The sequence below is a fragment of the Notolepis coatsorum genome (genome assembly GCF_963971535.1).
Source record: "Notolepis coatsorum genome assembly, chromosome: 5".
NCBI lineage: Eukaryota > Metazoa > Chordata > Actinopteri > Aulopiformes > Paralepididae > Notolepis > Notolepis coatsorum.
This window is the reverse complement of record NC_140169.1, coordinates 96903831-96930924: the sequence shown is the minus strand read 5'-3', so window position 1 is coordinate 96930924 and position 27094 is coordinate 96903831. Positions and strand designations below refer to the sequence as shown.

Genomic DNA, 27094 nt, shown 5'->3' with positions numbered 1-27094 from the left:
ACAGTAAATTACCAAGTATGGTTTTGTCAAATGTACAGTGTTACCCACCCACCCACCCCTCCCCCCCCCCCCCCCAGATTCCAATGGCGAAATGCGTTTACTTCTCAGTTGCAGTTGAAAATAGTGAACATATAGGCACATATTGGCTGGCGTCTGCAATTTCTTTTTAAAATAACTACAGCCCCTTACAGTAGGTCTTGGTAGCAGCATTAGGCTCCGCTATTAGACAGGGGCGTCGTTTTGGTATGGCAAAGTATGGCACTCACCATACCTTGGCTGTAGTTCTAGCCTAATTTGACATTTGTGACAAAATCATCTAATTTGCGTGTCATTTGTGACACGCGCTGATGTTTTGATCAGTCCGCATGTTGATCTCTGTCATTTTAGTACACTCCACCACCCAGCCTATAGATGGCGGTGCCGCGCTGTAGTTGAATGGGAGATAGAGGTTGCTGCTCTTTATCTCAGAATAAACAAGCCAGCCACGGACTAACGTTAGCGTTAAAACCTTGGCCGAATTTCAGGTGGGGTTAAACAAACTGTATAAAAGCCATAATACTGTTGATTCAAATGTAACATTCATTAACAAGTCCATGTTATGTTGTGTCAATACGAACATGTTCTATTATGTTATTTTAGTGAAGCATGTTTTGATATTGTCAATCATCTCACTTTTACTAGGTGACTAACTCAAATATGCTGCCAGAAATAAAAAGGAAAATGGACATACAGATGTTTTTTAGTCAAAGGGCAGCAGAGACAAGTGAAGTGATACAGCGACACAGGTAAGGTCTTACAATGGCTTAGCCTTAGTGATTATAACAGTGCAGTTCAGCATTCAGCAACCCATACTTTTTGTGAACGTGTTTTTGATACTACATTCTGTTGAACACACCTCAAAACCATACCTAAGGAAATTTGGCTCAATTGCAAGAACATTTTTATTATATATTTATCATTATGATCCACTCTAATAAAATAAATAGGTTTACTACTTACATACTGTAGTTGTCTCCTTTGTTCCTTAATGTTACTTAAATGTCATATAAGTTAATTGTATAGAAACAACTCACCAAAAGTGACTATTGCACAACTGATTTGACCCAAAAGTGTGTGTGTGTTTGTGCGTGCGTGTGTCTGCGTTACTGTTGCATGATACACTGATACTAGAAAAGTATTGCAATACCCAGCTGTTAAAAACGGTCCAATATTCTATTTGATTAGTATAGATACTTTTAGAATAATAGCCTGATGCTGTATTTTCTATGAGTTGAGTGGATGCGTGACCGGAGCAGTGTGTGTGTGAGAGAGGGTGCACGCTTTGCGTAGTGGGCGTGTCAAGAGTGTCAGCTCTGTTCATAAACAATTTTCCATGTTCCGTCATCTAATATTATATATTCCATAATTTGTTTTATTTATTCTTTTTTTATCTACTTTTTCTCCCATCCCAATTTTAGTTGTTATGCCAATTCCCTTCCCTCCCTTCCTGGTCATTGCGCGCATTTGCCACCCACTTGCCGGTCTAGGGAGGGTTGAAGACTATCACATGTCTCCTCGGCTCCGATACATGCGGAGTCAGCCAGCCGCTTCTTTTCACCTGACAGCGAGGACTCTCATTGGGTGAGTGTAACGCATGGGAGGATCACACTACCTCACCCAGATCCCTTCCTCGCTGAGCTGGCGCCCCGACCGACCTGTAGGAGTCGGACCCATCCCCACCGGCTTACCACCCGCTGACACTGCCAATTGTGTCAGTATGGACGAACGACCAAGCCGGAGGTAACGCGGTAGCTGGATTCGATCCCACTGTCTCTGCGGTGGTAGGCAGACGCTTAGTCCGCTGCGCTACCCGGCCGCCCATATTCCATTACTTTTCCTGATATTTTAGGTTTTTACCATGGTATCATTTTAGAACCAGTATCGTGATACTTAGGCTGGTTTCCGTAAGAAAGTAAAAATGTTGGCATCGTGACAACACTAGTCTGCGTGGAAGAGAATGACAAAAGATCAGACTACTGTCAGCTGTTTCATTTCATTATGGAAGCGAAACTCCAAATGTCAAATTGTGGAGTAATAGGGTAAACAAAAGCAGACAGACAGGACTTTATTTTGCGACCGATCACCAATCACTGGAAGCAGTATCAGCCGATCACCGATCACTGGGTGCATACCAGTCCAACCGAATTTGGTATTTATATACCATTTGACCAGTTTCAAACTACTTCAAATATAATTTTGTACTAATTGTACCAATATTAACACATTGGACGCCAGACCCGAGATAAGTCGGTTTAACTCGCCGAACGTTGGGGCGCCAAACCCGACAAAAGTCGTGTTTTCATCATTATTTCTTTTATTCGATATTTCCATTCATAATCCATCCATCCAGCCTGATGTTATCATTGGGAATGGGTCTGAGATCGCAAACGTCCAATACCGCCGCCTAACGCCTTGTGGACGGTATTGCACATCCTTGGATTCTCTCTGGCTCAGCCTGTACGTTGATCTAACAAGTCCGGTCCGGGTTTTCCTACTCTGGCAGTAGTAACGTTTATAACACATGGATAGGGGAGAATCAAGCACTGTGGATTCATGTACTTTGGTGGATTATCTTGGTAACACGATCGACATCAATACTTGGAATGGCGATCAGATCATTGGAATATTCGTTTTGCAGTACATCCTAGTCAAGGTAAGTGCTATATGGTATCAATCTTGCGTTGATCCGAGCATGCCTTCGTTGTGATCCGTGTGTGTCCTGTAACGTTACTCCACAACGTATGCCGTTGGTGACGATCGAAGCATAGAACCCCCCCCCCCCCCCCCCCACCCTTTCATGCATGCATGATGAAACATAATACCAATAATCTAGCGTTGATTTCAGATTGATTGTTGATCCAAGCGAGGAATGGCACGGTTCCTAGTGAAATGCACTAAAACGCTGTTTAGCAGCGTTTCCTGGGATTACACAGAATTACTCTAAAACTATACTCATTCACCATGGTATAAAACGGGAATGTATGGATGAAAATAGTTTCTGTTTTTTGCATCTTGACCGGAAGAAACTCAATGACAATCGACTATATTATTAGATCCATAGCTATAATATTTAATATAGTTTTAGTACTGCAAACACCGGCATGTATCCCCATTAATTTACAGCGCTGGCACACGGCCATACGCCCACAGCGACCTCTGGCGCTGAACTAGTTAATGTAATTGTAAATTAGGGATGCACCGATCCGATATTGGTATCGGCCGCCGATATCAGTAAAATAGCTGGATCGGGTATCGGTAAAAAATATATATATATCGAATTTTTTTTAATTTTTTTTTATAATAAATTAAATAAGAAATAACCATTCAGTACATTTATATCTATGTGTTAATTTGTTACATTTGGTTTCACTAAGTTAGGAAAGTAATGTTTTAAGTCAAGCCTGATGTTGCCTTGCACAAAAGAATGATCCCAGTCTCTTCCACAAAGTTTAGTTTAGTTTAGTTTATTTGGATCCCCATTAGCCATTGCCACAGGCATAGGCTACTATTACTGGGGTCCACACAAATCAATAAAATACAATAAAATCAATACAATACAATTAATACAATACAATACAATAAAACAATACAATACACCTCAATAACACTTAAAAATATTATATAATAAAATATCTAAGTTCACCAATCACACATAAAATATCTAAGTTCACCAATCACACATACCCATCTACTCAATCATGTTTCAAGGCATATATGTTCACTTAAAGCATAACAATACATCTCAATACAATATACAAATATATTAAAAATCTAAGTTCAACAATCACACATACCCATCTTCTCAATCACCCACTATGTTTACTTAACTGACAGTATCACTCTTTCTTATATGATTTTTAAGGTGTTTTTTAAATGTCTGTTTGTCTTCAACCCTAGTTAGTGCAGGTGGTAAGGAATTCCATGCAGTCATGGCTCTATACATCACAGTCCTTTTCATTGCATTTGTTCTTGGCATCTTTACAGTACATCTTTCCATTGACACATGCCTGGTGGAGTAACTGTGTCTGTTAATTGTGAATTGTATCTCATCATATAGACAAGCAGGTTTTTTGTTCTTATATATATTTCTAAAAAACATTATGATATTTACATTTAGTCTTTGTTCTACCATTAACCATGACAGTTTTTCATGCATGCTTACTATGTTTGACCTTTTCCTACAATTCAGAGCAAGGCGCGCTGCTTTGTTCTGTGTCATTTGTAGTTTTCCCAGTTTTTCTCTTCCAGCACTTCCCCAGATCCCCGGACAGTAATCCAGATGGGAAAGGATCAGAGCCTGGATAACATTGATCACCGACTCCGGAGTTAGGAATTCTGCACATCTTCTAATTAAAGCCAGCCCTCTCCCCATCTTTTTTGTTATGTTATTTATATGCGTTGACCAGTTCAGATGACTGTCCAATGTTATACCTAGTAGCTTTGCTTCTTCTACCTGTTCAATTTCAGTTCCCCCAATCATTATTTTTAATTTTGGATTAGCAATTAGCATATGATGTGAACCCATTAAAATACACTTTGTTTTTGCTATGTTTAAAACCATTATATTCGCTCGAATCCACTCTTCTACTTTTTGTAGCTCTTTATTTAGTGCCACACCCAGATCTTCCACAGAGGAGGATGCCATGTACAGGGTTGTATCATCCGCATATATAGCCACCTTTGCTTGCTCTAAAATTAAAGGCAAATAATTTGTATAAATGGTGAATAACAGAGGTCCAAGGCAGCTTCCCTGCGGAATTCCATACTTAACATTTTTCGCTTCAGATAGGCTACCGTTAAAAAATACTCTCTGTTTTCTACTGTATAAGTAGCTAGTTATCCATGAAACTGACGATGAAGCAAAACCATAGTCTTTAAGTTTCTCCAGTAGTATTTCATGATCCATGACATCAAATGCTGCACTGAAGTCTAACATCACTGATCCTGCTAATTTCTTTCTATCAATATCCATTAGACAATCATCTACTAGCTGTGTCAACGCTGTCGCTGTTGAGTAACCATCCCTATAGGCATGCTGAAAATCAGTATTCAATTCATTGTCATTGAAGTAGCTCTGAATTTGTGTAAACACTATTTTCTCCATTATCTTCGCTAACACTGGCAAAATGCTCACAGGGCGACTGTTTGCACCCGACAGGTTGACTTTTGCATTTTTCTGTAAAGGAATGATTTTAGCCTCCTTCCAGACTTTTGGACATATACCATATTTAATGCTTTGATTTATAATATGTGTGACCGTACCTGCTACATGCTTTGCTGAAACCTTCAGTAGTCTACCATCCATGTTATCCAGGCCTGCTGGTTTTTCTTTTTTTATATCCGACAACATTTCCTCCACAATTTTAGTGTCAACAGAACATAAACTAAATTAGCATTTTTTATCTTTCATAATCCTTTCTAATATGTTATCATTATATTTTACATTACTCATACACATATTATTCCTTAGAGTTTCAACCTTACACAAGAAGAAGTCATTGAAATACCGAGCTATATCAACAGGCTTTGTTATAAATGCCCCATCAACCTCAATAAAGCTAGGTACATTGTTATTCCCCCTTCCTAGTACAGTGTTAAATGTTTTCCATAACTGTTTACTGTCATTTTTCACTTCAATTATCTTAGCTTGAAAATAGCTTTTCTTTTTCTTTCTATTCCACTTTGTGACACAATTTCTAAGCTTGCGGTAGTTCTGCCAATCAACCAGACATCCAGACTTGCATGCTTTACTTTTTGCTGCATTTCTTTCTGCCATACAATCTTTTAATTCTTCATCTAACCATGGTGCCCTTACTGTTTTCACTGTACACTTAACTATAGGCGCATGTCTGTCTGCTACTTGGATAAACCTCTTCATAAATATACTTAGTGCTTCTTCTGGGTTATCCTCTTTATATACATCATCCCATGATATGTTTTCAATATCTTTGACAAATTCCTCTTCCCTGAAATTCTTATATGATCTTTTATGTATAATCTTAGGTCCAGCTTTTGGTATTTTTGCCTTTCTAGTGAATGCTATAATATTATGATCAGTGCATCCTATATTAGCTGATATAACTTTTGAACATAACTCTGCACTATTAGTGTACACATGGTCGATGCATGTAGACGATTTTCCAGCCTTGCTTGTTTGCGTTCTAGTTGGTTGGTTGACCAGCTGTACTAGATCACATGCATTCACTATGTCTACTAGTTTTTTTCTTTAGTGAGCAGTGTACAGAAAACCAATCAATATTCAGATCACCTAATAAATACATTTCATTTTTCCCATCAGAAACTTTATCAATCATCTCACATATATTGTTCATATATACAGCGTTTGCATTTGGAGGTCTATAGCAGCATCCTATCAAAATAGGCTTAAGGTGAGGAAGATGGACCTGTAACCATATCACTTCAATTTCTTTTGACATAAAATCATTCCCGTTTCACAGGAATATGATTCTGTACATACATCATTACACCTCCTCCAAATCTATTTCTATCCCTCCTATAAATACTATATCCCTGAATCAATACCTCATCATCATCAAATGACTGGTCCAAGTGAGATTCAGACACAGCCATAATGTGTATGTTGTTTACATGTAACAGACATCCAACTTCCTGTACTTTATTTCTAATACTATTTATATTTATATGTGCAATTTTTAGCCCTTTATTTGGAATGTTAAGTAATTCAACATCCATATTAAAGTATAAAATTAGATTAAAAACGCATGGTCCTGTGCCTACAAGACCTTATGGTACCTCTTATTCATGTTGTTCACCCTGTGTTGACGCCATCCCTCTTAGGCTGTTGCTTCGTGCAGGGTGTGTGATCAGCTGGTCGTATCTTAGGTACGCAATCTCTCCTCTTTCTCTAGCTGCCCGCATCAGAGGCAGCAGTTCTTTTCTTTTTTCCCTCACCTGTGCTGAGAAGTCCTCATTTATGTATATTTTGGTGTTCTTTAGCTTTTTAGCGTTTTCTAGTATGGCGCATCTGTCCCTGTAAGAAACTTAACTATGATGGGCCGTTGTCTTCTTCCGCTGGTATCAGGCCTGCCGATCCTATGTGCCCTCTCTATTGGCATGTTCTTGCCTTCCAACTTCAGTTTGTTTTCGATGAGACTGTGAACCTTCTCCTCTGTGGCCTCCCAGCTCTCTCTCTGCGATTCCTCAATCGCATCTATTACCAGGTTGTTCCGTCTCGACTGGTTCTCTAGATATTCTACTTTTCTGTCCAACATCATGGTGCATTCGCCTACTGTTTTCATGTCCTTCTCATTGTGACTTGTGTCCACCGAGATCTTAGCGTTGGTCTCTGCCAGCTTTCTTATGTCCTTTTTCAAATGTTCTACTTCATTCTGTGTAAACTGTAGACTGGTTTTTAACTCCATCGTGAGTTCACTAGCCTTGTCAAAGCGCCCATTTGTAGATTCCAATACCACTTGCATAATTTTGCTAAATGCATTAGACTGTTTTTCAACCAGTTCCTCATAATGTACCTTCTGTTGTGCTAGCTGTTTTTCCAGCAGCTTAGTGTACTCCTCTCTCTGCTTTTCCATGTTCTGTGCTATTAGCTGTTTCACAACGTCCACTGTGATGAACTCTGGTTCTGTGTCTGGCTCCATTCCCGAGGTCTTATTTTTTCCTCTTCCGTTATTGTTCGGCATACTCCACAAATATTATTCAGTGAAGCAGCAAGCAAGAGGTCTCACCCTTGGTGGTGGTGATGGCTGTTAGCAGCTAGGCTACTGCTGGCCTGGTGTCCTAGTGCAGACCGGTGGTGGTGGTGGCTGGTAGCCTGTGGCTGGCCTGGTGGTGGTGGTGGCTGGTAGCCTGGGGCTGGTCTGTTGGTGGTGGCTTGTAGCAGGTGGCCTGGGGCTGTCTTGGTGCTGATGGATGGTAGCAAGTAGCCTGGGGCTGGCCTGGTGGTGTTGGCTGTTAGCTGGTAGGCCTGAGCTGGCCTGGTGGTGGTGGCTGTTAGCAGGTGGCCTGGGGCTGTCCTGGTGCTGGTGTCTGTTATCAGGTAGCCTGGGTCTGTCCTGGTGCTGATGACTGGTAGCAGGAAGCCTGGAGCATGCCTGGGGCTTGCCTGGTGCTGGTGGCTGTTAGCAGGTAGCCTGGGGCTGTCCTGGTGCTGGTGGCTGGTAGCAGGAAGCCTGTGGCTGGCCTGGTGTTGGTGGCTGATAGCTGCTGGATCCTGGGCCTGGCCTGGTGGTAGCTGGCTGCTCCTGGCCTGGCCTGGTGTTAGCTGGCTGCTCCTTGCAGGCTTGTTTGTTATCCAAGCAGGTAATCCAAGCAGATTTCCAGACTAAATCCGGCCAGTATATCAATGAAGTCACTATCAGGCAATCTTTAGCAAGAAAATTCATAAAAAGCTATAAAAAACACATTTAAAAGCCATAAAATCTCATAAACACACAGCCTAAAAACATTGAGCTGCCATCTTGGAAAAGGGGTGTGTTCTGGCAGTGAGGCATAGTTTATTAATTGAATGAATGAAGTTTATTTTCTGTCTTTGTTTACAACAAATCAAAAACACACTTGTGATCCTTTACAATTCTTAAAAACAAAATATATTTTAATAAAAAAAAAAAAAAAAAAATGTGGATAAATGTTGGTAGGTATCGGTATCGGGACTGAAAAAGTCGGATCGGTGCATCCCTAATGTAGGGAGATTATAATAATTTTTTTTTTTAAATATAATAAGTTGTTACCACTGATTTATCCCTAATGTTATCTCTAATCCCTAACATCACATTCTCCAGAGTTTGCCACAGCTGGGGCCTGGCCAGAGTGACAGCCAGCTAGCTTAACACTGTATAAAACCCTATGAACAGATGAATCATCTCACATGACCGTCACTCATAATACTTGAGTAGGTTGTTTCCCTCGAGGGGAGGATGACGCAACTTCACACATGCACACTTCTCTCTGACTCACTAACACCCTACTGACGTCTGTCTGTCTGTCTGTCTGTCTGTACATCACTGGTTATGTGGACCAAGCGTTACATCACTGGTTATGTGGACCAAACGTTACAATTACTGGTTATGTGGACCAAGCGTTACATCACTGGTTATGTGGACCAAGCGTTACATCACTGGTTATGTGGACCAAACGTTACAATCACTGGTTATGTGGACCAAACGTTACAATCACTGGTTATGTGGACCAAGCGTTACATCACTGGTTATGTGGACCAAACGTTACATCACTGGTTATGTGGACCAAACGTTACAATCACTGGTTATGTGGACCAAACGTTACATCACTGGTTACGTGGACCAAACGTTACATCACTGGTTATGTGGACCAAACGTTACAATCACTGGTTATGTGGACCAAACGTTACATCACTGGTTATGTGGACCAAACGTTAACTTACAATCACTGGTTATGTGGACCAAACATTACATCACTGGTTACGTGGACCAAGCGTTACATCACTGGTTAGGTGGACCAAACGTACACACAGACTGCTCCGGTCACGCATCCACTCAACTTATCAGAAAATACGCATCAGGTTATTATTCTAAAAGTATCAATACTAATAAAATAGAATATTGAACCATTTTTAACAGCTGGGTATCACAATACTTTTCTAGTATCAGTGTATCATGCAACACTAATCCTAACACTACATCCTACTAAGTCATCTTGCTTGCTCAGCCGTACCACCTACCTCTTTGTGAGGTTTGAATTTGTCCTTCTTGCAGGCAGTGTAGGTTCTCCACTCAAAGTAGTGGACACACTGAGACACTGTCACAAACTCTGGTGTTCCCTGGGGAGAGATAAACAGGACACATACAGCTTACAATCTAGAATTAAATCAATAGAGTGGAGTAGAATAGGGTATGGTATGGTAGAGTAGAGTCGAGTCGGGTAGAGTAGAGAAGTGCAGAGTAGGGTAGAGTAGGGTAGCATAGGTAACTATATAACTAATATACTAGTTATATTCTGCTGATTCACAGCTGCCACAGAACATGTGTGTTACACTGAGACTGCTCAGATGGTAGCAGGGCATCTTAGACAGGGTTGGTGACGTTCATGGGTTTATGTGGAGTTTAAGACACATTTTGCCCAGGTGGGATGAGAGATTAACATCCAACTGTGGTCAACTCAACCATACAACACACTGGGGGCTAGATCCACACAGAATGGATTGCACGGAGCAAGTTGCACCCTTACTTACAATTCATTATGAATTGAAAATGGGGGACCCTGATGTAAACAAGACTAAAGTCTTTCTCTGGTCTGCATCCCCTTAACAATTGTGTGTATTGAGCCGTACTGTATTGTACCCATTCTGCAATCTGTTAATAACATTTTCATTCAATCAATCAATCTGCACGGTGATTCATTGAATGAAAATTGTATTAACAAAATGCAGAATGGGTACAATACAGTACGGCTCAATACAGTACGGTTCAATACACACAATTGTTAATATAAGGGGATGCACTTACTGCCTCCCTCACTGTCCCGACATCCAAACTCAAAAACTTTGGAGATCGGGCCTTCTCTCGCACTGCACCCCGACTCTGGAACTCCCTCCCCCAGTCCATCAGAGACTCTCCTACACTCTCCACCTTCAAAGCTCGCCTCAAAACCCACCTGTTCTCCCTTGCCTTCAACCCCCCCCCCCCCACCCATAACCCCCCCCTCCAACCTGATTGATGTCTGTCTCAAGTCTTTTTGTGCTATCATGCTGTCTTCCCTGTTCCACCCATGGTCTCATGTTCCGTTTGTTTTTGTTTCTTTGTTGTTTCTTTGTTTTTGTTTCTTTGCTTTTGTTTCTTTGTTTTTACTTTGCTCCCGACTATTGTCAGCGACTTCGGGTTATTGAGAAGCGCTATATAAATTAAATTAATTATTATTATTATTATTATTATGCAGACCAGAGAAAGACTTTCGTCTTGTTTACATCAGGGTCCCCCAATTCATAATGAATTGTAAGTATTGGGTGCAACTTGCTCCGTGCAATCCATTCTTTGTGGATCTAGCCCTCGGTCTGACAAACACACTTTCTTACTCCACTTACAGGAAACACACACACACAAACATACATACAGACACACTAGGTCTGTCAACGAATATTCTATATTCAAATTAATAATCGAAATTAATTAATTAATTAATTGTAAAAATGTATATTAGAATAGTGTTTTATACATTTCTTAAAAAAAAATTGAAAAAAAAAGAAATAAAAAATTAACAGCCCCGGCGGTCTCCCTCTCGACTTCTCGCGTGTGACTAAACGCACTGCATGACGGACAGGAGAGACGATGTCAGACGATATATATTCACTGCGCCCTTTATGTGCACCTTACAACGAATCGTCTATTGGCTGAGCAGCCTGGCATTCGTGTGACATCATGTCCGGAATCAACCAGGAAATAGCTAACGGCTAATAGTTGTTGCTGTTGCTTCCAATCCGTGACGATGGCAGAGAGTTCAGATCCCAACTCGGCTCCGGAGAGTGATCTGCACTCCGAGCTCAATCTGAAAAGCCCTGTTTGGAAATACTTCAGATTTATGCTGAACCAGTTAGCGTTAAGTCAGCTACGTTACATGTATCTTTTTGTGTGCTAAGTGCTAACGCTAGCGTTTTGAGAGTTATATATAGCGTCAAGAATTTAAGCACCCTAACTTTTGCATTTTTTATAGCACTTTATTGTAAATCATCCCTCAGGGCAAAACGACTTTGTTTAGTCACAACCTCATCCAACCCATCACGACTAAGCTCTGGATCTGGGGCGACAGGGCCTTCGCTGCAGCTGCCTCCACCCTCTGGAACGCCCTGCCCAACCATATCCGTCATGCAGACACCCTCTCATTATTTAAAAAAGCCCTCAAAACCCACCTTTTTACCCTTGCCTTCAAGCCTTGAACTTCTCCCTCTCTCACCTTTTATATAATCTTTTTATTTTTTATTTTCTCTACTAAAACTATATTGTTTGTTTTGCTCTGTAAAGTGTCTTTGAGCATTCGGAAAAGCGCTATACAAATTTGATGTATTATTATTATTATTTGTAGGAATTGTGTGCCTACATTTTAAAACATAAAACATAAAACAAGTATATAGGCTACTGTAGGCTTACTGAACAGATATTGAATAATGAATTGACAGAAGCATCATACGGATCCCCAATGGCTTGATTACTATTTCACGTTTCATGTCAAGGAAAATATATTGTTTGAAAGAAATATTGAAAATATATATCACGCCTTTTTTGGAGGTGTGCTGCTTTGTATATGTTCATTCTATATACCGTGAACTTTCATGAATTTTTGCTTGCTCCGAGAGACCGACCATTCTGAGAGATTGAGATAATATATTATTCTATTTGTATGCTGGTGTAGGTATGTTGATATTTATTTTGTTTAAATAAATGTATGTCCTATAACTAAGCCTACTAGTTATGTCTCCCGTTGTATTGGTTTGCCCTCTTGTGGACATAATGCGCAACAATAGATATTCAAATGGTTCGAACCTATGTGTATAGGAATATTCAAATTAAAAACAGAAACAACACGTTTGTCATCGGTAGTAAATCAATGATTTAGACACTGCATCTCAATATGTGGAGTGAAACTGTGGAACAGTCTGAATGTGGTGCTAAAGCAATGTCCAAATATGAGACAATTGTATTGAGCAAGAGCCCATGTATTGTATTTATTATTTTTATGTCTTTTAGTCTACTTTCATTCTGATTTAATGACTGGACTTTCATTATTGTTATTATTATTTCTGTTATTGTCCTGTGATTTATCGTTGATTATTACTGTTACTGTATTGTTTGTCTTGTTTCATGTAAAAAAAGGGAAAATAAAAAACATTTGTTCAAAAAAAATAAAAAATTAGACAATTCAAACTGATTTATAAGGAAATGATGTTCACGAGGTACAGGGATGAGGAATGGACTTGATATTCACAGGTGTTTACATTTTTATTTTATTACATTTTTATTTTATTTCTTTCGTGTTTTACATATATAGTTTGTTTTTTTTGTTTTGCATATATATATTTGTTTTGAAATGTTTTAAATTAGTACACTCATTTGAGTAGTGGAAAAGGGGTAGGATTAAATAAGTGTATACTTCTTCCTACTCCTTTTCGAACATGTAAATTAAGTTATGTTTTGCTTTTGTTTAGTTATTTATTTAGTTTGAGTTATGTTTTGATTTTGTTTAGTCATTTACTTTGTTTGTATTCATTTACATGTTCGAAATAAAGATTTCAAATAAAATGAGATTGTGGACTCTGATGAGGACATGATTGAGGAGGTTTAAGTTAGGTTTACAAAACCTTCACATTTTATTATGTTCTGTTAAATCCTGCAAAGAGGGTAGAGTGAGGAGTCTGATGATGTTTAACTCATTCAGCGCCAATCACGAGTATAATCGAGTTAACTCTGCATCGCTTGAGCGCCAATCACAAGTATAGTCGGGTTTTGGTCGTTATTTCTTTTATTAGCGATATCCATTAATTTTCATCCATCCAGCCTGATATTATCGTTGGGAATGGATCTGAGCTCGCAAAAGGGCAAATACAGCAGCGCTACGAGGGCCATTTCATGTATGCACGAGGAAGGACAATAATGATGATCTAGCGTTGATTTCAGGAAGATTCGATAATCCCTGCATATATCGGTATCGGTTGATATCGGTATAGGAAATTAAGAGTTGGACAATATCGGTATATCGGTATCGGTAAAAAAGCCAATATCGAGCATCCCTAATTTTAAGCACTCGCAAATCTCCCAGTCCTCCCATTGATTAAAGCAGTGGCGCTCTAGCGCCCTGTCGCGCACTTAAGCGTGGCGGTCAATGAGTTAACAGTAGGTTACAATTTAGGCTTAAGATTGACTCGACATGTATTGATTAATCAATCAATCGATATATAAAAATGTGCTTAAAATTTTACTCTGGCCTCTTATTTAAGTGTGTATTCTTCAACGTAATACCATATCTACTTGACATGTACTGAAAAGAATGTATATATATATATATGTGACACAAAAATGCATTTTTTTGGTCTGTAAGAAATATGCTTGGCGGTTAGATTGTTCCCCATCTACCCGCCACTGGCCGGTGAGTAAAAAAGTTAATTTCGGGCCCTGCCTAACACACACACACATCTACTTCCGACACCAAACCACTGACAGGAAATCCTGAGCCTGTAGGTGACAGTCAGTCTACATGTCTTCAGTTGCATATTCTTGGTATCTAGGGACATCTATGGACCTCAGGGAATGTATTCAGTGTCAGAAATATTGTGTCTATTACTAGGCTTGCTTAAATTGTGATGAAACAAAGGAGAATATGAATTATGATTTTTCTTTGCATCTTTGACAGTGAATAACACCATGCTAATAATGACCAAACATTAAAAACTGATCTCGTCAGTACCTTCTTGAGATAATGTGTACAAAAAAATCTAAGGAAATTAATAAAGGGAAGATGATTAAACAGAAGGTTCTGTATATACAGTACTGAATTCTCAGATCCGGACCAATGCAATTTATATTATTATAGAATATAGAATAGGAGGCTTATAAATTACCTTATTATAGCCAATTCGCACATTTATATATATACATATATTATCTTTCAAATGCCCAAGTTCAATTTGGATTTAGTGTCACCAGGCGTGCATAAGAACAGATAATGAAATCTACTGTACTTTTTTATTTTCCCCACAGTGCAACCGTTTTGAAACTAATTTCAGATCTAATTGTTCCTACATGTTAACAATAGGGAAGAGAAACTACCGTACTTTTCGCACTATAAGCCGCACCTGACTATAAGCCGCAGCAGCTAAATTGAATGATGTGTACATATATAAGCCGCACTGGACTATAAGCCGCATGTGTTTTAATGTTTAATTACCATATGTAAGGAGTGGAGCCTGCGGCTTAATTTGACTCAACACAGGAAACCTCACCCGGCCCGGACACGGAAAGGATTGACAGATTGATGGCTCTTTCTCGATTCTGTGAGTGGTGGTGCATGACCGTTCTTATATTGAGCTTTAAGTTCCCACCTCTACAGAGAATGACTCCCACCTCTACAGAGAATGACTCCCACCTCTACAGAGAATGACTCCCATTGGGACACAATACTGTCGGACAAAAAACAAGAATTAACTCATTTACAAGTTGTATTAAGTAAATAAAGGAACAGATAAATAACATTTCAATGCAGTAAAAAAAGCAATATTTCGATTTTCGGGTTTTGTCCACATATAAGCCGCACCGTTATATAAGCCGCAGGGTCGAAAAATGGGGGGAAAAGCCGCGGCTTATAGTCCGAAAAGTACGGTAACTGCCTTTCAATATTTGTCAAAAACTTTACCTTTTGTGGCTTATTATCCCGAATAATAAGTTATTGAAATAATTCATACAGAACTCTGAACCTTGAACCCCATAGAACTTTAAGGGAAGTGTAGTTTTCCAAGATTCCAACGCAAATAGACTTGACCAAATCGAAAAGTTAAATCTATCTAATAACACTTTTAACCTATTGCTAAACTAACGTATTGATGATAATATACATTCTACATGCTGTTGTGACATGTTTATGATGTTTATACTTGAATACGTTTGAAATAAAAATCACTACTTTTATACAACAGTCTGAAAAATATTGATTTATGACCAGATGTAATTTCGGGACCGGTCGGGTGGAAGAGGTTAAACCACTATTTGTGATGTGTTTCACTCACATTTGATAACTTCTGTGTTTCACTCCGGCTGGATGGGAGGGGCTGAGCCTGATACCCCACATACAATTTTAGAAGCTATGGCAGCTCTTCAGCCTGCATTCTACAGCCTGTGATAAGTAACTCCTCTTGCGAGTCGCGCTGTTTCTATGTAAACTCTGCAAGCAACGGGTCCAATAAATGCGTCTAACATGCTTTATATCCTCGCCATTCCTGTATGCCCCAGTCGCGGTTAAAAACCTTAACTAACATTAGCCGCTAACTAAGCTAAGCTAGCTCACAGACACAGGAGAAATCAGTTTCATGGAGTTCTAATAGTGAGGAAAGGGGGGAGGCTCTCTCTCCCTCTCTGTACGTTCAATGATGATGATCAATGAAGTAGCCAAAAGTTACACTATAAAAACTAACTTGATAATAAATATTTCACTTCATTAGCAAAGATATTAAAATATATAAAATCATTAAATATATAAATATATAAAATCATTAAGTCTGCTATAAGCTATTCTCCCTCTCGTGTATGTGTTTACTATAAGCTACTCTTTTTTACATGGATTAGGCTAATTAGCTTTAACAATCCTGATTCCTGAGCCTATTTAATTCAAAAGGAAGATATTGATTTAAATATGTATATAGCCTATATATATATATATATATAAAAAATAAAATACATTTTAATCGTATCTCCTGTGCTGGCACAAGCACTACCATAGCGTGGAGTGGAGAGATAACCCACAATTAATTCATGGAAATATACTAAAAATGGCCAGTAAAAATCTCTCTGGCTGGTCGTTTTTTTAATCTAAAGCTAAAAAGGATGAGGATACTCATTAAACATTTTGAAATATTCAATTGCAAATATAATCAATTTGTTGTAACTTCACTTTTGTCAGTGAAAGCCAGAGCGAGAGGGACATAATAAGTGAAAAAAGGCAAAGGCGCATTCAAAAAGGCATCGAATGTGATGACAGCCTTAGTCTGATAGGATGAGAGGTAAAACACACACACACACAATCTTACCATGGTTTTACCACACAGGAAGCCGATACTGGACTGGACGTTGTTGGTGCTGTCGGGACATCTGGTGGTGCCGTTAAAGTCCAACACACTACCAGACAACTTCCTCAGCGACAGCTCACCTAAACACACAAAAACACTGCATTATTAACAGCTCACCTAAACACACAAAAACATTGTATTACTAACAGCTCACCTAAACACACAAAAACACTATTACTAACAGCTCACCTAAACACACAAAACACTATTATTATTAACAGATCAACTAAACACACAAAAACACTATTACTAACAGCTCACCTAAACACACAAAACACTATTATTATTAACAGATCAACTAAACACACAAAAACACTATTACGATCAGCTAACCTAAACACACAAAACACTATTACTAACAGCTAACCTAAACACACAAAAACACTAACAGCTCACCTAAACACACAAAAACACTATTACTAACAGCTCACCTTAACACACAAAAACACGGTATTACAAACAGCTCACCTAAACACACAAAAACATTGTATTACTAACAGCTCAGCTAAACACACAAAACACTGTACTACGAACAGCTCACCTAAACACTAGAGCCATATGAAATCCGTTTTATTATTTTCCAAATTCCATTTAATTTTTTACCAAATTCCATTTTTTCCGTTTTAATATTTCAGAATTCTGTATTTTGCTTTTTATGTTCATTTTACCATCAGAAATAGTGTCTAATAAGTGGGAATGAATAAATGTCCACAATTGAATAAGATATAACAGTCCATTTAATGTTTTTAAGTGCTGCAACTCAGAAATACAGTTCAATTTTACACAATATTTTTCAATTAATATTGTGACAAAATAAAAATACATATTTCAAGTGTAAACAATAGATACAGCTAGCTACAACTGACATTATCACAATGACAATGTCAGTAACCTAGCTATATCTATTATATTGTGATGAAATATAGTAATGCATAATTTAGGCACCTTTAGTTTAGTTTATTTCGTTTATAAAGGACAGTGTATAATGGCAATCGTTTGCATTAAACAAATGGATGGGTGCACTAGATTTAGCAAGAAGCTATCATTTCCATCTATAGTCCTATGTACTGTAACGTTTCATAGCTATTTAAGTTTATTTAGATTATAAAGGGCAGTGTATAATGACAATCGTTTGCATTAAACAAATGGATGAGTGCACTAGATTTAGCAAGAAGCTATCATTTCCATCTATAGTCCTATGTACTGTAACGTTTCATAGCTATTTAAGTTTATTTAGATTATAAAGGGCAGTGTATAATGACAATCGTTTGCATTAAACAAATGGATGGGTGCACTAGATTTAGCAAGAAGCTATCATTTCCATCTATAGTCCTATGTACTGTAACGTTTCATAGCTATTTAAGTTTATTTAGATTATAAAGGGCAGTGGATAATGACAATCGTTTGCATTAAACAAATGGATGGGTGCACCAGATTTAGCTAGAACTTCTAGAAGCTATCATTTCCATCTATAGTCCTATAACGTTACATAGCTATTTAAGTGTATTTAGTTTATAAAGGGCAGTGTATAATGACAATCGTTTGCATTAAACAAATGGATGGGTGCACTAGATTTAGCTAGAAGCTATCATGTATTCATGTCCTAACGTTATAGCTATTTAATCACAATAGTGTCGCAAGTGTTTTTGCGGGTCCAGTCCACGGAATGTTGACAGAATTAGCAAAACACCTTATCACCGGAGGCATAAAAGTCATTAGGATACTGTTCTGCTCTCCATTGAGGGCTTATTGTGGAATTGTTTAGCTTCTTGACGATGTTAACACTGAAGCAGCCAGACGCTTGAGCACCGCGGCTGTGTTGTGTGTAACACGCTGTAGTCCCCGCCTCCCCGGTCGCGTGTGCACCAAACGTTCCACCCAAAAACGAAATTTCAGTCCAGATTAGGCCAAATTCTGCAATATTCCACGTTTTGCAGTTGATTCCATTTTTATTGGTTAATTCCGCGATTCAGTCCGCAATTCCGTGAACACGGATTTCATATGGCTCTACTAAACACACAAAAACACTATTACTAACAGCTTGTTATGTACCATGAGCTTGATCACTCCTGTGTCACTGGGCATGCAGGTGAGGGCTGCTAATTAGCTAATTGCTGCTGATTGGTTACCTGCTGGCAGGTTAAAACCAGTCCCTGAGACACACATGCACTCTGACTGTGGCTAGAGGAGTGTGTGTAAACCGAGACTTGTCACGTTCTCCCATTCTTTGTTCTTTAGTTTGTATCAGTATTTCATTTGTTACAGTAGTCTTTTGGGTTAAACACAGGTTTTGGTGTCTGGTTGCACATAGGTTGCGTTCCTTTGAGCCAGGGTCGTAACACAGCTCACCTAAACACACAAAAACACTATTACTAACAGCTCAGCTAAACACACAAAAACACTATTACTAACAGCTCACCTAAACACAAACACTATTACTAACAGCTCACCTAAACACACAAAAACACTATTACTAACAGCTCACCTAAACACACAAACACTATTACTAACAGCTCACCTAAACACACAAACACTATTACTAACAGCTCACCTAAACACACAAAAACACTATTATTAACACTTTGGCTGCCAGGAAATGCTTAAAAGCGTCATTCCCGGCCATGCTCAAGTTGCCGGAGGACGCTTTACAGCGTCCTTATATCAATATTTCAAAAATCTGCGATCGGATTCATATGTCCCCTCCGCTGGCCTGAGATCCACCAGGAGGACCCACTGAGCTCTCTGGCGGTTCAGGAGCGCCATCTGGTGGCCGATCGGCGCAATCGCTTAACAGGAAGTGGCATATAGGTTGTGCTGGACGGCCGTATTACTTCCGGGCACTCGCTATAGGTCCCGGCATTCTAGCTCGTCACGATACACAGCGATCGATTGCCAATAACTCGATAAACAACATGATTTGGACGTATATACCATTATACAAGCTGGAGATGGACCGGGTAAATCTACATCCCATAATGATAAAATGTCTACTCTACGATGATCGCCCAACGGCGCGCGGAGACTGGGGTGAGTTTTAGCGTGTAACGTTACCGTCTTCGATACTAACTGCTATGATCAACATTTGACCCACATTAGATGATTGGTATAACGCTGCCCACGGAATTATAAACGCCCCCTAGCCCATCCGGTCAACATCAGATGATGTGTAGTAACTTCTAGAAGTACGTCTAGTTGGAATTTTTTATATCGCGCTGATTGCCATAAAACTGTATTGCATCATCAATATAATGCATTTGGGGCTATAGATCACGTTCTGGAGAAAGCTGCAGAAAGAGATGAAAACATACTTATACATTAGACCATACTTTACTATGAATATGTGAATGAAAAAGTTTAATGTTGCTACACAATGAACAATACATATAGGACTTTGAATGGGCCCTAATAATGGCAATGTAGCAATAGAATTTAAAAAGTTATAGCCATGCAAAGAAGGGGTACTTCTCCATAGACAAATAGAGCCGGCAACCTATGGTATATCATGAATTTAACCCATGGCAACCAAAGTGTTAACAGTTCACCTAAACACACAAACACTATTATTAACAGCTCACCTAAACACACAAACACTATTATTAACAGCTCACCTAAACACACACTTGAAAAGACAAACACAGAACAATCCTCCTCAGCTGGTTGAACTACTTTAACACTTTCAGTGCCACGGATGACATATCTCGTTTTATTAGGCCCCCCACTGAGTGCCCACGACGACAAATAGTTTTATTTGTTTATTAGCGATCTGATTTCATATTTCATCAACCGAGTCTCCCATTGGTACAGCAGCTCCTCCAGCAGCTCAGAATGGAAAAAAGCGCCCCCTATCGTCTATCCCTGTGTAACTGCAGGTCAGTCGCTTAGACTGACCTGGGATCAGTCGATATGTAGAGGCGGAGCCAGCTGGCTCCTTGAGCTGGCAAGCTGTCTGCTCAACATGGAAGTCATCGCGGGACGGGAATCAGCCTGGAATATATATTCACAGTAGCCAATACTCAATCACTAAGCGTGATCGATATTTGGAATGGCGATCAGGAATTGGAATGATCTTTTTGGAGAACATCTGATCTGAGGTAAGGAATCTATTTTACAAGTCTTGGGATAATCAGAGTTGTATTCGCTGAGATATCAGCGTTTGCCCTGTGTGTGTGTGTGTGTGTGCGTGTGCGTGTGTGCGATCGCTGATGAGGAAATCAGAGAATCGATTTTTCAGATTGAGTCTTTAGCGTGCATACGTACACATATACTATCGATAATCTAGCGTTTATTTGAAAACGATTCATAAATAGGCCGAAAAATTACAAAGTTTTTGTGTATTCTAGAATATTCTAGTAAACGTCTTTTATCATGGAATCTTTATATTTTTTCCTTGAAAACGAGGGCTTTTCAAAATGCTATAAAACGAAAATTAACAGATAAAAAAACAATCCACTTCGACAATGTTGACTGGAAAACAAGTCATTGATAAGCGACGGGCAGATTAGACACATAATAATTTAAAACATAGATTAGGTGTTTTTAACGCTAACATTGAAGTGGATGGTGGGCATTCAACCGGTAAATCAAGGTTAAGCAAGGGCTCTGAAAGTGTTAAACATGCAGATATAACCTGATATAATATAAATAAATCATAATCATCCAGTCACCAATGGGTTAAAACTAGAGGTGGGCATAGATTAATTTTTTTAATCTAGATTAATCTATCTGCAATCCTGGATTTAATCTAGATTAATCTAGATTAAAATGGCTCAAAAAAAAGAAAAAAAACCTGCCGAAGGCATTCAAAATATGTGTGTTCTACCCAAATAATGACCAGAAGTAAGTCCTTACTTTTTCTTTCCTCCTTATGTTTCTCAGGCCAGGTGGCCCATTACACCATGAGCCCATCTCCCGTTTCCAAAATGCATTACAGACTGTTTGAAAAAGCTGTTTTGCTATGATAATTGGTAATGAAATATCAAAATAATGTTCAATAAGATGTACTTGTGTTTAATAAGTTGTTTTATTCAGAAGTTAACACAAATACATAATATTACCAGTACAGTACAGTATCTAGCACACTCTCAGGAGCAAAACAGAAAGAATCATTTCAAACTTGAACTATGTGACATGGCTTGAATCAACTGCTCCAGTGGAGTTGCTCAGTGGCCAATGGTGTCAACTGTGGTTGTACTGGGCAGCTCCCAGGTGTGAATGGAAAAGAACATCTGTGCTCAGCGAACCTACCCTGGGTAAATAAAGGTAGAAAAAAAAATGTAAAAAAAAAAAAAAAAAAAAAAAAATTTTTTTAGATTAATGCGTTAATTATATTATCGCGCGATACTATTATAGCGTTAACGCCGCACGTTAACGCCGTTAACGGCCCAGCTCTAGTTAAAACATACTTGGGTTTCCTGAAAGGCGCTATAGAAACTTGATTTATTATTATTATTAAGTCCTCTGGAGACATGTAACATAATGCAAAAACCTTGAAAATGGACAGATTGATCCCCCTCACTACTTTTAAGGACTCTATTGCAGAGTTGTTTACACACACAACTGTCACCCAGCCTTCTGTTGTGCTTCATACCTTGTAATTGTATTTGGTTGTCCAATAGTCTTGTCGGATTGTTCTTTTTAGCTTATATTCTTTTATAATTTTATAAGAAAATATATAAATATTTTGTCATTATCCCACTAGAGACCCTTTTATCCTCTTGCCAGGCCGTCATTGTAAATAAGAATAATGTACTTAATTGACCTGCCTAGTTAAAAAAAATATATATTATAAAAGAAAAAGAAAACACAGAAAATCTATAGACTCAGATGTGCGACACATGTCTCTTTGCAGTGGGGGGAATTCTCAGATACCAATAGCCTGTTTTGGCCTGGTACTGGTATTGGTACTGTTATTGGTACCGTTATTGGTACTGGTATTGCAACTGTTATTGGTATTGGTACTGGTATTGGTACCAATATTGGTACTGGTATTGGTACTGGTACCGTTAGTGGTACTGGTATTTCCCATAATGTTGGTGTGTTCCTTTAACATCAATATCTAAGATTGATGATGAGCCTCTCTCTCCAGCTAAGCATTATACTGTGTACATCAGCCCTATGAAGAACTACAGGCAAACCTAGACAGGTCTCTGTGAAACAGTCTACTATGAAGAACTACAGTCAAACCTAGACAGGTCTCTGTGAAACAGTCTACTATGAAGAACTACAGGCAAACCTAGACAGGTCTCTGTGAAACAGTCTACTATGAAGAACTACAGGCAAACCTAGACAGGTCTCTGTGAAACAGTCTACTATGAAGAACTACAGTCAAACCTAGACAGGTCTCTGTGAAACAGTCTACTATGAAGAACTACAGTCAAACCTAGACAGGTCTCTGTGAAACAGTCTACTATGAAGAACTACAGTCAAACCTAGACAGGTCTCTGTGAAACAGTCTACTATGAAGAACTACAGTCAAACCTAGACAGCTCTATGTGAAACAGTCTACTATGAAGAACTACAGTCAAACCTAGACAGCTCTATGTGAAACAGTATTCTCAGATTGCTCTCCTGTTTCCTCTCGCTGGGCGTCTATGATTTAAGAGGACGGGTCATAGTCTGGGGTCAGGGGTCAGGGGATGACGGAATAGGGGTTAAGAAAGGTTAGAAGGGTGTGTGTGTGTTGGTGGGTCAGAGCATTATGTTTTGCCAGACTGTCTCCATTCATAAATACACAGCCTGAGAACCACAACTACTGTAGAAATACTGAGAGGAGAGGAGAGAAGAAAGGAAGAGAGGGGTGGAGGAAAGGAGAGGAGAGGAGTAGGGTTGCCCGAAACACAGATACTAGAAAAGTATCGTGATACCAAGCTTTTAAAAATGGTTCAATACTATTATATACTACTATATAAATTGTATTAGTATCGAGACTTTTAGAATAATAGCCTGATGCGTATTTACTATTAGTTGAGTGGATGCGTGATCGGAACAGTGTGTGCAGTATGTGAGAGAGCACACGCTTTGCGTAGTGGGCGTGTCAACAGTGTCGGCTGAACACACACCAAGGCATAGGGAAAATAGTCAGACAACCCGAATGACTTATTTCTAAGGCTGTCAAAGTTAACGCGGTATTAACACATCCACCGCCGGAAACGGCTTACGAAGTGTTTCAAGTTCATGCAAATTCTGCCATTCCACGGCGTACAACGTTATCGAGATCATATTTAATTTTTTCGCCATGTTATTCATAATTCCCTCACAGAGCCTGGTCTGATGCAGTGGGAGCCTGCACAACTCTGCAACGCTTCAATACTGCCGCCTGGTGGATGATCGGCGAGTTGCAACCGGAAATGGATCTCTTGTGATCTCGGTGAACCGGGGAAATGCGTCCGGCACTCACATATTGTTGCGGGACTGTAGACACACATCGTGTATATGGATCGCTGCCATAACTCAATAATTGAGATGATTTGGGCGTTTATTATTATTATACAAACCGGAAATGGATCGAGTCGATCGCAGTCAAATAAGTGGGATCTTTTTACTCCAGTCTCATCGGCTAACGGTAAGAGGACGCTGACGTCATTTTCGGCGCGTTTGTTTATTATTATTCATGCAAACTGCTCTGGTCAATATATCACCCATACTACATAAAGCATTTACTGACAATCACTGAATTATAAATGACCCCCCCCCCCCCCCGTTCATCCGCGCATGATAAGTCATAACGTTTAGGATAATGTACAGTTGACATCTTTTATATAGCGTGTATCGCCAACAAACGGCAGTTGATAATCTATATATGCGTTTATGCCTATAAATCATGTTCTAGGAATTACTGCAGAAAACGATAAAAACATATTTATATTCTAGACGGTATTTTCGTATGAATCTATGAATGAAAAAGTATAACGTTCCCACATCCTGAACGATAGATAATCGATGTTGAATGGGCCATAGTAATGTCAATTTAGCAATACAATTTTAAAAGTTATAGCCCTGCAAAGAAGGTAAACATCTCCATAGGCTTAGACTGGTGGCAGTGATCATACATTGATGGATATAAGCGTGGTGGTTAATGTGTTAACGCACGATTCTATTAACGCCACTATTTTTTTTAACTCACGATTAACTTTTTAGGATTTTTATATATATATTTTTTACTAGACTTCACTCTGATCTATTATTGATACTATGTTTGTTTCTGACTGTGTGTGTGTGCGTGCGTGCGAGATAGAGAGAGAGGGGGGGGGGGTGAGAGAGATGAGGAATAGAAGGGGCAAGAGAGAAAGAGAGCTGGGAGAGTGTGTGTGTGAGAGAGAGAGAGAGAGAGAGAGAGAGAGAGAGAGAGAGAGAGAGAGAGAGAGAGAGAGAGAGAGAGAGAGAGAGAGAGAGAGAGAGAGAGAGAGAGAGAGAGAGAGAGAGAGAGAGAGAGAGAGAGAGAGAGAGAGAGAGAGAGAGAGAGAGGGGGGGAGGGGTGTGAGTACTCAGCCCTTGTGTGGGTGAATGTAACAAGTTCCTAATGTTTTCTTTCCCCTATTATTTCATGCACACTTTATTCATTGTTTTAAATGATTATTTTCTTTTAAGTTATTTTGTGCATCACTGTTTTGAATTTGCATGAGGGTCATCCTTTTGTGTTAAATGGCTGCATAAAGCAAGCATTTGTTGACTCTCATGTTGATAAGAGTATTAAAACTTGGAACTTGAAAAATATGTTTATGGTAGATAAAAAAATATTGATTAATTTGTGATTAATCGCGAGTTAACTATGGACAATCATGCGATTAATCAGATTAAATATTTTATTCGATTGACAGCACTACTTATTTCATAATACAAAGTTTCTGATTGGACGTTTGGATTCAATCAAGTTGTATGCAGTGATGAACGGTCTTTCCCAGTGGAACACAAGTTACACAGGTCGCGCTACACATGTTTAGCTTGCTAACGTTAGATAGCAGTGTTGATAAGAAGGAGCCGTCTGCCAACAAAGATGTTGTTTCAACAAATGGATTCACAAAATGGATTACCATCCAAACTCCTCTGACCAGTAACTAGGTACTACGTACATCTAACTTTTCCTAACCATTTTGTGACCGCAGTATTTGCTATGTGTGCAAATATATTGTGACGGAAAATGTATATTTTATTCAAAAGGAGGATATTGATTTACATTATGTATATATATATTATCATCTTTTTATATATAATCTTATCTCATGTGCTGGCACAAGCACTAACGTAGTGTGGAGTGGAGAGATAACACATATTAACAAATGGAGATTAGCTACAGTATATATCTCAGCAGCTGTATCAATCATTTTATTATTAATTTTATTATTTTTGATTATTCAAGTTTCAACAGCGTAAAAATATTATTAATTAAAATAATTGTATTTAAAGACGTTTCCATGTTCTGTCATCTAATATTCCATTCCATTACTTTACCTTTCCTGATATTTTAGGTTTTTGTCATGGTATCATTTTAGAACCGGTATCGTGATACAGGCTGGTGCTGGTATCGGCATTGAAATCAAAAAAGAAAAAGGAGAAGAGGAACAGGGGAGGTGAGAAGAGAAGGATAGGGGAGGGGAGGGGAGAGGAATAGGGGAGAAGAGAAGGAGAATATTCAAATAAATATGAATACATTAATTAATACATAATACATCATTTGGTATCAATTATAAATATAAATTAAAGACACACGATGAGTGGAGCTGTTGCTAATGTTGACCTCAGACAAACACACGCACGCACGCACGCACGCACGCACATGCACAAATATACACAAACACATACATACAGACACACAGCAGAAATCTCTCCCTGACTGAGGACAGATACGATTCTGGGTGCAGCAGCAAACACCCTCCGTTTGCACATTTTACATGGTGGGGAAAAGCATGTCACAGCTCACAGCACCATTAAACAGATGGTTCTAGTCCCAACTCTAACCCTAACTCTAACTAGCCATGCGATTCAGCACATTTCTTCAAAGGGAAACCTAAACTTAAGTCCTTCACGTTCTCCCTTCTACCCCTCCGTTCTTTAAAGATGACTTTGAGCCAAGTTCCACTGCAATTCACTTTCAGACGACACAGTGCCCTGTGAGTACCCCGGCCCCGGAGTGCCTCTCTGTGTCTCTGAGGCAGCTCTCCTATTAGCTCCGCCTCTCTCTGTGTCTCTGAAGCAGCTCTCCTATTAGCCCCGCCTCTCTGTGTCTCTGAGGCAGCTCTCCTATTAGCTCCGCCTCTCTGTGTG

At 39.1% G+C, this 27094-nt stretch overlaps 1 protein-coding gene across 1 annotated transcript in view; it reads right to left on the bottom strand.

Moving 5' to 3' along the window:
* Positions 1-27094, bottom strand: part of igf2r (insulin-like growth factor 2 receptor) — a 178342-nt gene that overhangs the window by 132171 nt on the left and 19077 nt on the right. Inside the window, exons 3-4 of the mRNA XM_084314480.1 lie at positions 16796-16914; positions 9734-9832 (exon numbers count right to left, since the gene is read on the bottom strand). Coding sequence (XP_084170606.1) covers positions 9734-9832; positions 16796-16914 — 218 coding nt within the window. The remainder of the gene's footprint in view (positions 1-9733; positions 9833-16795; positions 16915-27094) is intronic.